The sequence below is a fragment of the Lipotes vexillifer genome, unplaced genomic scaffold, assembly GCF_000442215.2.
Source record: "Lipotes vexillifer unplaced genomic scaffold, Lipotes_vexillifer_v1.1 scaffold75, whole genome shotgun sequence".
Classification (NCBI taxonomy): Eukaryota; Metazoa; Chordata; class Mammalia; order Artiodactyla; family Lipotidae; genus Lipotes; species Lipotes vexillifer.
Window position 1 is genome coordinate 987,680 of NW_006771517.1, and position 16,311 is coordinate 1,003,990.

At 53.7% G+C, this 16,311-nt stretch overlaps 1 protein-coding gene across 1 annotated transcript; it reads right to left on the reverse strand.

The window, feature by feature from the left end:
- Positions 1–50: 50 nt before the first annotated feature.
- BPIFB3 (BPI fold containing family B member 3) lies at positions 51–16,124 on the reverse strand. The gene is given in 15 exon segments (XM_007446838.1): positions 51–80; positions 894–970; positions 1,580–1,643; positions 2,433–2,466; positions 3,661–3,728; positions 4,613–4,783; positions 6,731–6,784; positions 8,009–8,188; positions 8,326–8,419; positions 9,187–9,245; positions 10,718–10,805; positions 12,277–12,417; positions 12,816–12,920; positions 15,137–15,293; positions 16,013–16,124. Coding segments are annotated over 15 exon segments (1,434 nt in total).
- Positions 16,125–16,311: the final 187 nt, after the last annotated feature.

Sequence of the window (16,311 nt, forward strand, 5' to 3'; positions counted from 1 at the left end):
GGACAGGACTCTGGCAGTCAACAGGGAGGGATGGTGGCCATCTGTCAGCCTTAGGATGCCACGGTCAGCACAATGGCATTCTGCAAGCGGCAATGGCTCAAGGTTAGGCCCTCTGAGTCCTTGTGCCCAACACTGCCACCACACACCCCCATCCCTGCAGCCATCTCTGTGTGCCCCCCACCCCATGTCCTGGGGTTAGCGCTGTACTTGGGACACAGCTGGCACTTATTAAGTGAATGAATGAACGATGAATAAATGACATTCAGTGTGGGAGAGGTCACTGACTTTAGGACTTAAGAGACATAAGTTCAAGTGCCATTTCTCCTGCTAATTTATTGTGTGACCTTGGGCCAGAAATCTGGCCTCCTTCAGCCTCGGTCCTCATCTGGGAAATGGGCGAAGAATTCCCTGATCTGCCCACCTCCCAGAGCTGTACCGAGACTCAAAGCTGTGCTGGATTGAAAAGGATTGTGAGGCCATGTCAATATTCAGTAAGAAAAAAATGTCATGATCTATTAGCCACGCCTGCCATGGGCACAGCAGAAGGGAGAGACAGGATGTGTACTTGCTACCCTTGGACCAGGGGAACTGTGATTCTGTGAGTAGACCTGAGGTTCCACCCTATCGGCCAGTCCTGTGTCTGAATTGAGCAGGAAAGAACTCTGTGACTGCTTGACAATGTCTGCCATGGGCAAGTAAGGAAGGAGTGATAGCACATACATCATATAGTTGCCATTCCCAAGTTAGGTAATTTATAATCCCTGAGCAACTTAGAAAATGGTGCAGGGACAGACCAGCTGATGAGGCAGAGCAGTCCCCTCATGAGTTTCAAGCAGGGCTCTCCAGAGACAAGCTTAAGGCCCATCTAGGTCACACCCGCATGGGAAACTCACCTCTATGATCACGAGGGCCACATTGGCAAAACTGACTTTGAGAACCTTAGGCAGGGGGATTCCAACATCCAGGTTCACTGTGAAGAGGGTGTGGTTGAAAGCAAAGATATGTGGGGAGCCCAGGTGGGACCTGCTGACCCTATTCCACAACTTTCTTTGAGCTAGGCAGTTCTCTTCTTGGAGACTCAGGTTCCCATACTAGCAGACTCCTACTCATCCTACTAAACCCAAATGAAAATGTCCCTTTTCTGTATCATCTTAAGGGGTCCCTTCAATAGAACCTCCTTGAGGTTCTGTCAGTCCCTTGCACACTCTGGGTCATCTATATTCTACTCATTTGTTTACATGACTATTTCACTCTGGATTGTGAGCTTGAACACAAGCTCTTGAGGCCCGGAGTCTGGCATGATGTAGGAGCTAATCAATGTTGTCTGAATGGCAACAATCTTGGTTTCTGCATCTTAGAAATGGAGATCAACAGCTCTCCAGCCTCAGTGTCTCTATTAAGAACAATGGATAATAACCGAATCACTTTGCTGTACACTTGAAACTAACACAACATTGTAAATTAACTATAGTTCAATAAAAAAAATTTTTTTAAATAACAATGGAGAGAGGCAATGGATTTGGCAATCCGGAGTTCAGACACTCCATGTGTCCAAGAAGACAGTGAAGGCCGCCCTTACCATTGAGCTTTGGCATGTAAGCTATCCGGACCATATCACTGAGCCATTCTTCTAAATGGGTCACCTGCAACAGAGCACACAGAGGGCTGGGAGGTATGGCTTTGCAGGGATCTGTGCAACCCTTCCCCAGGGAGAAAAATCCAGAGGTCCAGCTTCCCCAGCCTCCCCACCCCCATGCCTGAGGACATAGCTCCTGGTGGGCACAGGGCCCGCTGGGGTGGGCTGTCCATCAGTGACCCCAAAGGGGATTCTGTGATTTAGGCAGGGTTCACCCTGGGCCCCATGAGCTTGGAAGAGCTGTTCTGCTGGAGGAAGGGTCTGTGGGGCCTGTGTCTTGAGAAAGAGGGAGGAAATGTGCCCAGCGCCAGTAACTCTGTGTGGTCTGATCTTAGATTCCTGTGAGTTTAGAAACACTTAAAATGACCTAGAACCTGAGACCATCGTGAAATTCTAGAATCTCAGGCCTCTGAGAAGCAGGAAACTAAGGGCTCTGTGGGCCTCTGAAATGTTAGAACTTTTTGAGTTTAGGAACCTTATTACTGTGTGAAATTCCAGAATTCTGAACCCTAGTGAGGTTCTACACATTTACAACTTTGTGAGGTTCCAAGACTTCGGAAGATCATGAGATTCACTTTCCTAAGACAATGACTATATTATACGTGCGTATGCGCGTCCACACCGCCCCCCGCCCCACACGCACACACACCTGCCTGGATGTTTGCCCACTCTGGCTTATTGGCGCAGAGCCCAGACTGGGGCCAGCTCAGTCATATGGCCCATGACTCATCCTGCCTCCTTTTCACCCCCACCTATAGACCCTCACCAATGCCAAGCTGCTCACCCTCCCAGGAACTTGCATCAAGGAGAAGGCCAGCTTGACACTGAGCCTGGTGGACAGAAGAGAGATGTTGAGGGGCCCCAGCACCCACCACACCCCCAGTCTGCCCCACCCCTAGCTCTCCAGGAGGAAGCAGGGTTACAGGGCCAACTCTGCCTCTATCCAGCCTTGACTCAGAGACTCAGTTTTCCTACCTGTAAAATGGGCCTGGAGGGAGCTAACCTCCTTCTGAGATATCATGACTGCCACCTCTGACTCCGTGGCCCTGGAGCCTTGGTCTGAATCCCAGTGGTTCGACTGAACCTCTCTAAGGAGTGGCCCTCCCATAGACTGAGCCTTGGACACAGAGTGCCCTGCACCCAGCAGCTGCTCACTAAAGGCAATAAACTACCAACGGATCACAGCTGGCTCAAATGCAGGTCCAGGGCCAGAGCCCGGACACACATCTATGTCTCCTGAAGGGCTGAGGCTTCAACTGCCACCAGGAAAGGGAGACGAACCCTGGCAGTTGGTGAGGCCTTTTGTCAAGCTTACAAATGGGGCGGTGGTGGTGACTTGCAGGGGGGTAGTAGTAGCCTGAGGGGCCGGCAGGGGTCAGGTGAGCACCGGGTACCTATGGCCCAGGACAGTTTGATCCCAGAGTCCCCTGGGAAAACCCCTGCATCCAGGGGAGGGACAGAGAGACCCCAGGCCCCAGGCCAAGGTGAGAGCACTGGGCCCGGAGAATGAAGGCCCAGACTGTGGACCTGCTTCCAGAGACAACCCGCTGTGCGAGCCTGGGCTTTGTGCCATGCACATGTAAGGAAAGATTGTCATCAACATCACCATCTTGGTCATTATGATAATCATGAGGCCTAGTTACCACAGGGGTGGAGACACTAGAGAAATAGCTAGTCCACATGAATAACAAAGCATTTGACAACATTCAAGGACAGTTACCTCCATGGCCAGCCTCTAGGGCTGATAACTCAGGAGTCTAGACTCCATACCCCAAAGCAGGTTTATCTCCAGGGCCAGCTTTTGAGCAGATGCAGTGGAAGATGCCCACTCTAGAGCCAATTCTCTGGGCCCCAGTTGCCTCATCTGTACAATGGGCTAATACCACCCCTTCCCAGGAGGTCCCAGAGGCAAGGAAGATGCTGGTAAAACACTTGCAATTTAGTTGCTGCTCAATAAATAAGAGAGGGTTTCTGTCAGTCCCTAATTCTTGTTCATAAAGCCAAGGCCCAGGATTCCACATTACCGTTCCAGGGACAGGGAAAGGTGCAGCTTGGTAGCTGACGGAGCCAGCTGGGCATTTAAAGTCATCACCTGCATGGGAACAGCAGGCAGAGATTACACTGAATTTGGCAGAAGAAACTTGAGGACAGGTCTGCCTTGGCCGACAGGTGAATTTCCACCATCCATTTCCTCCACTACCTCTTGCTGAGGCCCTACTGTGTGTTAGGGTCCATGCTAGGCTATGAGGAGGTAACTTGAAGGTTCTGGCGCTCAAGAACTGGGGTGCTGAGGGCAATCGGTGTTGGATGCGAGGCAGCTCTAGGGCTGCAGGAGCTTGGACAGATCCTCAATCCAGCCTGCAGTGGGTGAGGGAAGGCATCCCCCGTGAGGGGACTCCTGAGCTGAATCTTGGAAGATGAGGAGTTAGCCAAGGGAAGGGGAGAAACTGCCCTCCAGGTGGTGGTCCCTGTACAAACAAAGGCAGGGTGGTGCGACCTGGTAGCCCTGAGTAACTGGCTTAGGGCGCAAGGCTGGGAAAGGCACAAGGATGAGGCAAGGGGCTGGGGATGGAATGGTGTTTGGCCGTGCAGAGCCAGGGCAGAGAGTGAGCAGGGGAAGGACCTGCCACTGCCCGGATGTACGGCTGGGAAGACTAGTAGCGGTGGGGTAGAGGGGAGCAGATTGGAGGTGGGGGCCAGGAGGGAGCTGGAGGGTCATCCAAGAGATATCTGAGCACAGAGAGGCTGGGGAGGTGGGGGCAATTCCTGAGATCCTGAGGAAGCAGAGTGGACACATGTGTGATGAGGGAGCAGGTGGGAGTCCAAGGGCACTGGGGTCTCAGCTCAGGTGATGACATTGGGGGCGGGGTTTCCTGTGCTGTGCCACGTGGGGCCTCCCAACCTGAGATCCACAGCCTGGAGAGGGTCAGCCCTACTCAGGACCCCAGTGCCGGCTCCCTCCCCTCAGATGCTCACTCCGCTCAGCTGGAAGAAGGCTTCGTAGGTCCCTTTAGGGAGGTAGGACAGCACATGGATGTTAGCTGGGATGGAGACCGTGGCCTTCTTGCCCTGGAGCGTGACTGTGGGAGCTTCTTTCACCTGCAGTGAGAGCAGGAGCTGCTGGCCTGGTGGCAGCTTCCTCAGGGCCTGGAGAGAAGCAGGGGCAGAGTCGGGGGCAGAGTAGGGGGCACGAGGAGAGAAGCAGGGGCAGCTTAGGTGCTCCACTAATAGAATCAGTTAGTCAGTCAAAAAACACTCATTGAGCACCTAGTGGGCCCCAGGCACCGTGCTGGGAGCTGAGGTAACAGCCTGAACCAGACAGGCCTGGTCTTGGCCCCCACGAGGCTGACACTCAGGTGCGGAGATACCAATTCACAGAACAACCAAGCAGAGTCAAAATCCTCCCCCTAGGACACACTTTATTACACAACATAAAAAACAAAACAAAAAATATCCCCGATGCCTACACTCCCTACATCATCCATCCTCTGCCCTCCTAACTCACCTCCCACCACTGGCCCCTCATTCTCTCCTCTCCAGACTCACTGACCACTTCGCTGTTCCTCCATCTAGCCAGGCATGCTCCCACCTCAGGGCCTTTGCACTTGCTGCTCCTTCTGCCAGAAATGTCTTCCCCAGACACCTGCATGGTTCCCTCCATCCTCTCCTTCAGCCTTCAGCTCACACGTTGCCTCCTCAATGAGGGCTTTGCAGAGCACCCTCCTCTTTCTGACACTGTGTATATTCTACTTACTTATTTGTTCAATGTCTGTCCCTCCCACAACAATGGCATCTCCTTGAACACGGAGACTTTTGTCTACTTTTCACCGTTTGCCCCTTCTGCATGCCCAGCACCTAGCACAGGGCCTGGTACATAGTAGGTGCTCAGTGAATATTAGTTGACTGAATGAATCACACAATCAGGAAATGCTGAATCTCATAATCACGACATCGTGGATTACAGAAATGCTGGAAACCATGCATCCACAGAAGGTTAGAATCACTTGAATGCTGGGATCTGGTGACCAATTCCTCAAGCCCCAACTCCCAGAGTTGCAGTATCATAAAGACAGGAGGAATCACCGGATTCCAGCCTCCTATATCCACAGATTCTGAAGCTATGGAACCAAACTCAGGACTGGGGCCACACACAGGGCTCTGATGCTATGAGAACAAAGGCTTCAGGCTCCAGAGACAAGCCCAGCCTCCCCAGGCTAAGAGACATGGCATGCCTATTGCATCCATGGGTCCCTGGTCCTGCCACCCTGGCCTCCCCCAAGTCCCTTTCCACCATCTTACAACTCCTCAGAAGAATGAGGTTCTTCTGAATGTCTAGCCCCAATCTCAGGCTTTGCCTGAGACACCTATGCCCTTTAGCCCAAAACACCAATAAGCAGAGGCCCCACTCAGGCCCACCAGATCTGCTTTCTATCACCACCTTCAAGGACTCACAGAGTTTGTCTGTGTCCCCAAATTCAGCTGCCCTCTCCATCTTCTCTGGTGGAAACCCAGGCCTTGTGGGTCTCTTTCTAACCTCTGTCAGAATCTGCCGTTACGTAAAGACCCTGTAGCAGTCATTTCAACTTCAGTATAATTCAGATTCCCACAGCTGGAAAGAAGCTGATTCAGCCCCAGTTGGAGGGATGGGAAAGCTGAGGACCAGGCCCTGCAGCCACGTACTGACTGATGCCCACTAGTCAAATCTCCCCTGAATCTTCCCTCTTCTCTTTCATCTCCATGGCCACTGCCCTGAGTCTTCTCTCTGAGGACAAGAAGGCTGAGACCAAGATGAAGCAAGGCAGTTGGAGGGAGGGGGCTCAATCACTCGGAAAGAATCTGCTTGACATAGGAGCAACAGCCCCAGGAAAAATGCCCAGTTGACTTCTGGGGTAGTTAGACGCTGGTCCTTTCTTCTCTAAGCAAAATCTGCTATCAGGAAAGGATATGGTGTTAGTCAATCACACTTTAGTATGAATTTGGACTCAACATTCAATTGCAGCTGTCTGGAGAGCTGTATTGGGAAAGATTCTGGAGTCCACTCAGGGTCATCAGGAAAGAGCTACAGTGAACAAAGCCCACAAAAGGGTCACTCACCTCAGGGACCAAAGCTGCCAGCTCTGTAGTTGTCAGTGGAACATAGCTGGAAACCTGGACCCAAGACCAAATGGGATGGGGGGCGGTAAACACAGAGCCAAATAGGGATCCCTCAGCACACACAAAGTAGTTTCCCCCTACCCAATTTTATACATACCTCTCTAAAGACACTCATGTTCCTTCTATTGACCAATGATGAGTGCTTACTACATGCCAGACACATGCTAAGGGTTTTGTGTGCCTTCGCTCATTTCATCTTTATAACTGCTCGAGGAGGTGGGTGCTACGATTATTCCCATTTTACAGATGGGAAACCTGAGGCTTCTGTCCAGGATCATAAGCTGGTAAATGGTGGCACCAGGTTTTGACCCAGGCAGGCTAATTCTAGAACTTCTAAACTGCTCTGCCAGAGCACATAATCTGAAGGCCCAGGGATCTGACCCCAGACATTTTTGCCTTTTACCCCCCAAGTATTTTCAAATACTATAAATTTGTTTCCACTATTTACACACCAGGACATTTCATATAAATTCGCAGTTTCTAGCTAAAAAATTGGAAAATCTAGTCACACCTGCCTCCCAGCTCAGGACCCTGTTCCAACCACCCCATAGGCCTTCAGTGTGCTCTCTGGACCCCACCTGCAGGAAGTGAGTAATCAATCCCTACTCCCTTGGGCTGAGCTGCATGTAGGAGCCCAGGTAGCTCAGAGCTCCCTGCCTTTGGACAGGGCTGAGACCAAGAAAATGTCTCTGGCTAAGGCTTCCGGGGGCTGGGGCTTCCAGACATCTGTGAGGGTGTGAGAGGGGCCAGAATGGAAACAGAGAGGTCTCAGAAGCTTCAAAACAAATGTCCAAGTGACCTTTGGTATAGTCCAACCCTAGTCTTCTTCTCTCCAACTCAAATGTGCTCTTGAGAAAGCAATGGGAATGTTAGCCATTCACACTTCAGTGTAAAATTGGGTTTTGACTCTAGAAGGGCTCATCTGGTGCAGGGATGGGAAGCTGGCTACAATTCATATGCCAATTTTGACCAATACAAAGTAACGTCCTGAGTGTCATGTTGAGAAGGATTTGGAAATCCCATTCAGGTTTAGCCAAGTAGAGGCCATTATCAATTAGCAGTGTCGGCCTGAAGGACAAGAGTGGGCATGTGCATGCTATAAACCTGTCCAACTCTCTCCTATTATAAGAAGAGGGCTCGTCAAAGCTGATCAGTGATGATGTGACTAGGTCACCGCTAGCATTGCCAAGGTCCAGCAGGGCAGGGTGCCATACTCACCAGCTCAAGGGTGATGTCCAGGTCAAGGGCACCAGTGGTCTGCAGGAGCCCAAACACAGTGTTAAAAAGGTAGAGAGGCACAGTCACCTGGGATGTGTGGTCCTCCTTGGGGGGCACCTTGATGGGGTTGGGGGGCTTGGGGAAGTCGATGATGTCACCTGCTACGCTCTTCACAATGGGCTGCAGGGGCAGGAGACAATGCGTGCCAGGGTCTCAGGGAAGCTCACTCACCTGGCTTTGATTTAGCATCCCCTGCCTGGCCTCCACTTGTACCCCACCCACCCCCAGCTGTGGGCGGGGCCTCAGCGGGCACTCACATTGACATCCAGCTCTACGTACTGGGTGGAGATGAGAGGCAATGTGGCCAGAGTGAATTCCACAGACCCAAGAGCCCCGAGGGGCACCAGGCCTGCATGAGGAGGGGAGGAAGGAGAAAGACCCCATGAGCCCAGGCCCCAGTAATAACAGGCTCTACTTCTATTTATTGAGTGCCTGCTGAATGCCTAAAACTCTACTAAGCATTCACCAGGGCACTACTGTCATCCCCATTCTACAGATATGGAAACTGAGGCTCCAACAGAGGAAGTCACCAGCCCCAGCCCACACAAGCCACAGAGTAGCAAAGCCAGGGTTCCTGTTTTCCAGAGCTGGTGCCACTAACCACATTGTTGCCCTGTCTCTCTCATATAATACCACATTCAGAGACATATCTGCCCCCAAGTTTTCTATCTTTATCCTAGTTATGCATTTTTATACTTTTCAAGGCCCTTTTGTGAATACGCAAGGCATCCATGTCTCCACAAGCCTCAGAGAGGCTGGGGGCCCCTGTGGCCGCGGGGCCTTGGGTTCCTTATGTAAGCTCTGGGCCTCAGTCGTCTTGTCTGCCCAGATAATAACAGTATCTGCCTCATGCTTCTGACAGTGCCAGGCACACTGCCGGTGCTCAGTAAGTGGCCTGAAGCCCCCGGCAGATAGAGACCTGGATGGCTCCGGGTCTCCTTACCCTGGGGAACTGACCTCAGCCCAGAACACCACCATTAGGCCTCCTCAATGTAGCGGCCTCGTCAGTCTGAGGAAGGCATGAAAGGTCCCAGAATTCTGCCCCGTCCTCTTCCCTGATACCCCACCCGCTGGGGTAAGGGTGGGGGAGACATAAGAGCAGGTGCAGAGAGGAGGACAGCACAGCCCCCAGGAGCTCATTCACCACGCCCAGCACGCTGCCCACCACGGGGCACAGCTGTGTCCGGAGGAGACAGGAGAGTAACAGCGGGCCCCAGCCTGGCACAGGGAACAGCTTCATTTTCTTTAAATGATTTGCTATTTGGTCCCAGAGACTGAGGTAAGGCAGACGATGGAGATGGATGGTGAGACACACAGATGGGAGGCAGGGGAGGGGCTGGACCTTGAAGTGTCAGAGGGCGGAGTGGGTGGTGCAGAGGGCCAGTTACATGAGTCCCCTCAGAAAACCTTGGAGGATGCTGGGGGGACAAGAAGACACATTCCAGAGGCTAGCTGGGGTGTAGGGACAAGGCCCTCCCCCAAGGAAACAAGGTCTCAGGTCCCTCCTGCCATCCATGTGGGCACTGGGAGACCTACAATCCAGATCCCACAGAGGGGTGCCTCCTCCCCTCCACCTGGAATCAGGGCTGGCCCAGGGCATCCACTGTGCACACCACCCTGGGTTTCCTAAAAAAACCCTGGGCTGTGACATCAGGGAACAAGTGGTCCGGCTTCCAGAATTCCAAGTCTGGGAATCACAGAATCTGAGTCCGCCAGAGCAGGAATCCCAGACGTGGTCCAGCCCAGCCCCTTCACTCCTTCAGCCCCTTCATTCTACAGCTGGGGCCGGAGAAGAGAAGTGACCTGTCTGGCTCGGCTGGGGCTTTTTTTTTTCTTTTTTTTTTTGCAGTACGCGGGCCTCTCACTGTTGTGGCCTCCCCCGTTGCGGAGCACAGGCTCCAGACGCACAGGCTCAGTGGCCATGGCTCACGGGCCCAGCTGCTCCGCGGCATGTGGGATCTTCCCGGACTGGGGCATAAACCCGTGTCCCCTGCATCGGCAGGCGGACTCTCAACCACTGCGCCACCAGGGAAGCCCCTCCATGGGTGTTCTTAACAAGGACTCACAGCAGAGGTCCTGCCAGGACCGGGAATCAGGAGGCCTGACTGCTCTTTGCTGGCTGTGTGACCCCAACAAGCCCTCCCCTCTCTGTCCTCAGTGAATTGGGGCTTTGGCCAGACCAGCTTTTCTTAAGTGTGGTTCAAGGGACGACGGGGGCAGGCCATGGACAAGCATCCTGGCGCAGTTTAATCATAATGTGTTTAACATGTACTGTATGTGATCTTCTAGACATGTTTGCCAAGCACAGGGCTTCGTTTAAAATCATTGAGTGACCCAATTTTTTAATTCAAACCTAGTTTAAAGAAAAGTATAAAGTCAATAATAATAATACAGGTGGCAAAGACAGAGCAGGGGGTAAGAAAGGGACTTACTTGGATTTGGGAGCAGGGGACTCAGGTCACCTGGATTCAGAGGTCTGGGGACAGATCGTGCCAGCCCACCTACAGACTCGCAGGCAGCACCTGGGAGGCCTGTGGGCAGGCTAGGATGGGATTACCTGATGGGCGTGGAAGGAAAGAACAGCCTAATCCTGCCTGGCGCCCAGATTAACTCAAAGCCGGGGGAGGAGGGGCACAGCCCAGAGTGTACCTGGCCTGCAGCCCTCACACTCTCGAATTCTGGCAGCACCTTGAAGTGTGTCTGTTCCACGACCCCAAAGAGCGGTGCGGGCAGCAGCCTGGGCAGAGTGAGATGCATGAAGGTGTGGCCACCACGCAGGGACAGCGCCAACCCAGATGACGGGGCAGGGTGGGCACTGGCGGTTCTGGACATCACCCATCTCCTCTCCTTGTGGGCTCTGCTGGGGCTTTGGGCAGCTGGGTCTAAATCTTGGCTTTGCTTCACCATGGGACCCAGAGGAGGATTTCAGTTTCCCCATCCGTACAGTGCCTGCCTTAGAGAGAGCTGTTGCTGTTGAGATCAAATGGGAGTGTATACATGTCTGGTGCTCAGTAATTGTCTGTTCCCTTCGTCTTCAATATGTGTAGATGAGTGACATTTGGGCCTAAAACAACACCTGGCTTAGAGTGAGGGTTCAATAAGTATTTGTTGAATAAATGAGTATTTGTCAAATGAATGAATGCCTGAGAGGGTGGCCTGAGGATGTGCATGTATCGATAGATGGGCTTAGGTCTGTTTGGAGAGTATGGGGGTACAGAGGGAGGGGTGAAAATCACAGAACCACAACCACAGGACACCCTCCTGAGCTCCACCCCCTCCAAGCCCCCTCTAGCGCAGAGGAACAGGATGGAGCCACTGGGGTTTAAGGAGCCCAAGACCCTGCCTGGAAACCCCTTACTAAAACCCTTCTGCAGACAGGGCCAACCCCGGTTCACCCTGTTCCTGGGAGCTAACACAGAGCTGTCCGATAACCCATCACTGGTCAGGGCCACCCAGCAAAGGTGGGGTGTGGGTGTGGGATTTAGCCTGGAACAGAGAGACTAACAGGGGTTGACTCAACGTGTGAGGCAGGGGAGGCGGCAGGTGTCGCTGGTGGGGGGGCGGGGGGGGCCGGGGGATGCAGAGTGCTGTGAGAAAGCCTTGGACCTGAGTCCAGAGACCAGCCCATCTCTGTGCTTGCCTCACGCTGTGTGTGTGACCTTGGGCAAGTCCCTTGCCCTCTGTGGGCCTCAGCTGTCCCATGCAAGAAGGATCACTGTGTCCTGACAGCTGGGGGAAAAGATGGATATAAAAGCGCCAGAGCCTTCCAGATCATTAAATTTAGGTCCTCATTATACAGATGGGGACGCTGAAGCCCAAACAGGGGAAGGGGTTCCCCTGGAGGGTCACACAGCAAGTCAGGGGCTGAGCTGGGTCTCGTATATGCCAACAGCAGGGACTGAAATGCCTACAGGTCAAGGGACCACAGCGGGCCCTTATTCTACCTGGAAGAAGGGAGGCAGGATCTCAGGGGCTGGAGAAGGGGGACGCTCAGAAGTGGACGTTGCAAGCTGCGAGCTGGGCCAGAGTCCCTGTCCCTGCCAGTCTGCAGGTCTGCGCCGAGGCTTGATCTGGTGAGACAGGCCCCGCCCAGCCGGCCGCTCCCTGGAGACCCAGGAGACTTCCGCCCGGTGCGCGCACGCGCGATGAGCCCGAGGAGGTCCGGGCGCGGGGAGCCGCCCAACACCGGCTCAAGAGCGCGGACTCGCCCTGAGAGCAGGCTGATGTGGCTCAGGAGCGTGCTGCAGCGCTTGAGCATGAGGATGGGCGTACACCGCGCGCTCACGCCCAGCGCCACCCGCGACCACACGTTCACCTCAGCTGCCAGCTGCAAGAGGCCCCCCAGGGGGCTGCGAGACCAGATGCTGGAGGCGTGGCCAGGCGGCCAGGCGCCACCCACCAGGGCCGCCTTAGCCGCGCCCACCCCGGGGCCGCTGACCAGGGCTCTGACGAGCGGCGGGTTGGGTAGCCCCATTCCCTCCTCTCACCTCCTGCCTCCCTGCCCCTTTGCATGTCCCTGCGCCCCCACCAGTGAGCTCCAGGCATTGGGGTAGGGGTCTCCAGAGAGAGTGATGGAAGTCTCTGGACGTCAGTGGGATGGAGATCCCTGGGGAGGGGTAGTGGGGTGGGATCCAGGGAGGGAATAGGAAAGTGGGAGTCTCTTGGGAAGGAAGGAAGGAGGAAATAGGGGGGCAGGGGGTGGGTGTGGAGAGACAATAAGGTAGGGGGTCCCCAGGGGCACACTCACCCGGAGCTATGCAGGCCCACCTTGGTGTGCAGGCTCAGCTGCACCCCAAACCCCGGCAGCAGCTTCAGAGACACCTTCGGCAGTGTGATTTCCTCAGTCTTCAGCCTTCATGGAGGAGAGGGCCACTGACCACCAGACAACCCCCCCACCCGCCCCCCGCCCCAGGGCCAGTCCCTCAGTGCCTGGACCATCCCAGACCAGGCAGAGCCTGGAGCCTCTCTTGGGTGTGTCCCCTGTCCCACCTCTAACCCATAAACCCAACTGTGGGCCCTTGAGCCAGTTACTTCACCTCTCTGGACCTCAGTTTCTGCATCTGTAAAGTGGGGTTATACAAGTTCCCACTTCATAGGGATGTTGCAGAGACAAATTAGATAATGTAGGCGCACAGCTGGTAAAGCATATGCTCTGGAAGTGTAATATCATCATCCTCAGTGGAGGCTCAATGAGCTAAAGTGCTCCCTCCACCCCATCCCAATGGCCTCAGCCCTGGTTCAGTCTCTGGCCTGGGTCATTGTCCTTCCACTCCCATCTCTTAGGCTCTCACACACACAACCCAAGGGTGTTCTCAAACACAGCTCCCCACAGTTCATTTTTTTCTCTGTCCACTGGGCCTTTGCCCAGGCTGTTCCCTCAGTCTGGAATACCCTTTCCTTAATTTTCCTGCCACTCTGCATCCACTGTCAGCTAGGTGACTCCTCCAGCTCTCCTGATTTCAGCTAGGGTATCTCCTCCTCCAGGAAGCCCTCCTTACTGCTTCTCTGACTCAGGCAAATACGCTCCTCTGAGCAGCTCCCACACCCTGCCTGGACTGCCTCTATCACTGCCCTGAGCTTACAGAATCATGACTGCTGGGTCTGACCTCATACTGGGGGCTCTTTGAAGCTAGGGCAGTGGTTCATGTCTGAGGCCCCAGCCTCACCAAGTAGAGGGGATTCTACAGTGGAAGGGGGACTAGATCTATTAATAATGATAATAATAATAGTTAATATTTATGGAGCATTTATTATGTGCCAGGCTCTGTTTCAGCCTGATGCAGATTCACTGTCCTGGCAACAACCCCATGAGTAGTTTGCTCATGGCGCAGCCAGTAAAAGCCAGATGGTTCAAGTCCCAGCTCTACCACTAATTGACTGGGTGACCTTGGGCAAGTCACATTGCTGCTCTGTGCCTCAGTTTCCCTGGGTGTAAAATAGGGATAATGACAATACCTGCGACAGATTGGCACTTAGTGATCCTTGAGCAGTCAGTCCTTACCAGCTCCCTTTCCAGACATCTGTTTACTGTTTTGGGAGGTGGGCATCCATTCCCCTTCTGCTCCCAGCACTCCATTTCCTCCTGTACAGTGACACTTCCCCATACCCCTCTCCTGGCCTTCAGCCTTTCTTGAGGCCTGTTGTTTGGCCATCCCCTGATCCACCACCAGCCGTGGACTCGTTCCTACCTACCTGGGAGTAGGTATGGCGGTGATTAAACACCCAGACACCGCCCCCGCCCTGCCCCGCTACTGCACTCCCTAGCTGGGTGAGTTCAGGCAAGTCCCTTCACTGCTTGTGGGGACGTCGATCGTCTCACCTATTAAGTGCAGTTGGTAACATTCCTACCTTTGGATTCATTGGATAATATACTCACAATGCTTAGCACAGTGCCAGGCACCCAGAAAAACCTGTCTAAGTGGTCATTAAGTTATAAATATTAGCTCTTAAGTGATTTCATTCATTCATTCAAAAATATTTTTTGAGCATCTGTTATGTGTCAAGCACTATTTATGATACTGGGGACACAGCAGTGAACAAGCCAGACAAAAGTCCTAGCCCTCCTAGGGTTTATAATCTAGCAAGGGAGATAAGAAAAAAAAAAAGTGAAATATATGGGGTACGGGGGGTGATTCATTCCCTATAGAACATGAAGGCAGGCAAGGGGACAAGGAGAGGCTGGTCAGGGCAGGGGTCTTTGGAGCAGACACCTGAAGAGGAGGAGGGAGGGAGCCATGCAGTTACCTGGATTAACCCAGAGACAGCAACTTGGATTAGCCCAGAGAGACTGAGCAACTTGCCCCAGGTCACACAGTGAGTAAGTGAAATTGACCCCAGAGCTGGAACCCTCAACCACAGGGGCATGCTGCCTGGCACGCAGTAGACTCTTTATTTTCTGACTCTGGTTCTTGGGACTCCCTGTCCAGGCTCCCCATGAAATTCCCACTGCCTGCCAACAAATTAAAAAGAGTCAACATCTTCTCTATTCCCTGAAGCAAAGAAAAGATCAGACTTCCTGTAGGGCACACAGTAGGTAGGTGGCCAAGCGGCCACACTGTAAGGACTCACCCAGAAAGCTCCTTGACAATGCCAAGAACCCCTCCATAGCTCAGCAGACCACCTCCTCCAAGCAGGCCCCCTGAGCCCAGGAGGCCCTAGTTCACAGATATGACAGTCCCCAGCATGTTCTGCAAAATGAGCCCCCTGACCAGCGAGTTCTGGATGTCTGCAAACAGGGTGGTGGGGAGGAAGGTTCTTTTTACAGATGAGGAAGCTAGGGCCCAGAGAGGGGCAGAGATTTGCCCAAAGTCACACAGCAAGTTGGGTTTGGGACCAAGAGTATGACTAGGGCTCCTGACCCTGGGTCACCCGGTAGCACCGAAAGTTGGGGCAGAAGTAAAGAAGGGAGCACTCAGCCACCAGGGAACGATCAAGAGGGAGGAGGCGACCTCTGCCCCTCCTGGGCACCCTTGGTCTGACTCTGTGCGGATTGTGAGAAGGGCAAGATGGAAGGGACCGCCTCGTGGAGGTTGCAGCAGGCCAGGGTAGCCTCCCTGAAGCATTTGCTATTCACAACTATGGTCACCCTGGGCCGTTGAGCCTTGGAGCAGCAAATGCCCAGTGGAGTTCCCCCACCCCAGAAACGTGGGGCAGAGATGTTGGCCCAACCAGCACCCTCCCCTGGACCTCCTCAACCGCCCCCGCCCCCGTCCCTGAGGGAGACACAGGCCCTGCATGCCCCTCCCACCCGGTTCACCTCTCAGAAGAGAGGGAACTAATCACCCACTGGAACCTGCAAGCAAACCTTTAACCCCCTGAACACTCTATGCAGTCGGGAATCAAAACCTGTTCTCATCTGTTCCTGAAGCATAAGCACGTGAGCCTATCTTTCGGGTGGTTTACTCTGCAACTGGACCCCTCACACACTGCACACCTCGGGCTCACCTTTGCCGAGTTCATCCTTGTCAATCCGAGCAAGCATGCCCACCGTCTCAAGCAGCCCCTGGCACGGAGTCTCCAGACCTCAGAGGAGAAGCAGAGACCACACGCCCAACATCGTCGGCATCACACCTACTGGGGGCGGAAGCAAGAACCCTAAGGCCATCCTCTTGCCCAGACGTTATCCTCTCTCTGCCCCTTCACCAACCCGGGGTCCTCCTGCCCACGTGGCACAACTCAAGTCCAGCTTCAGTCCCTGGAAAGCCCTCTCCATCCAATTCAAGCAGCGGCTAACACATTTGACT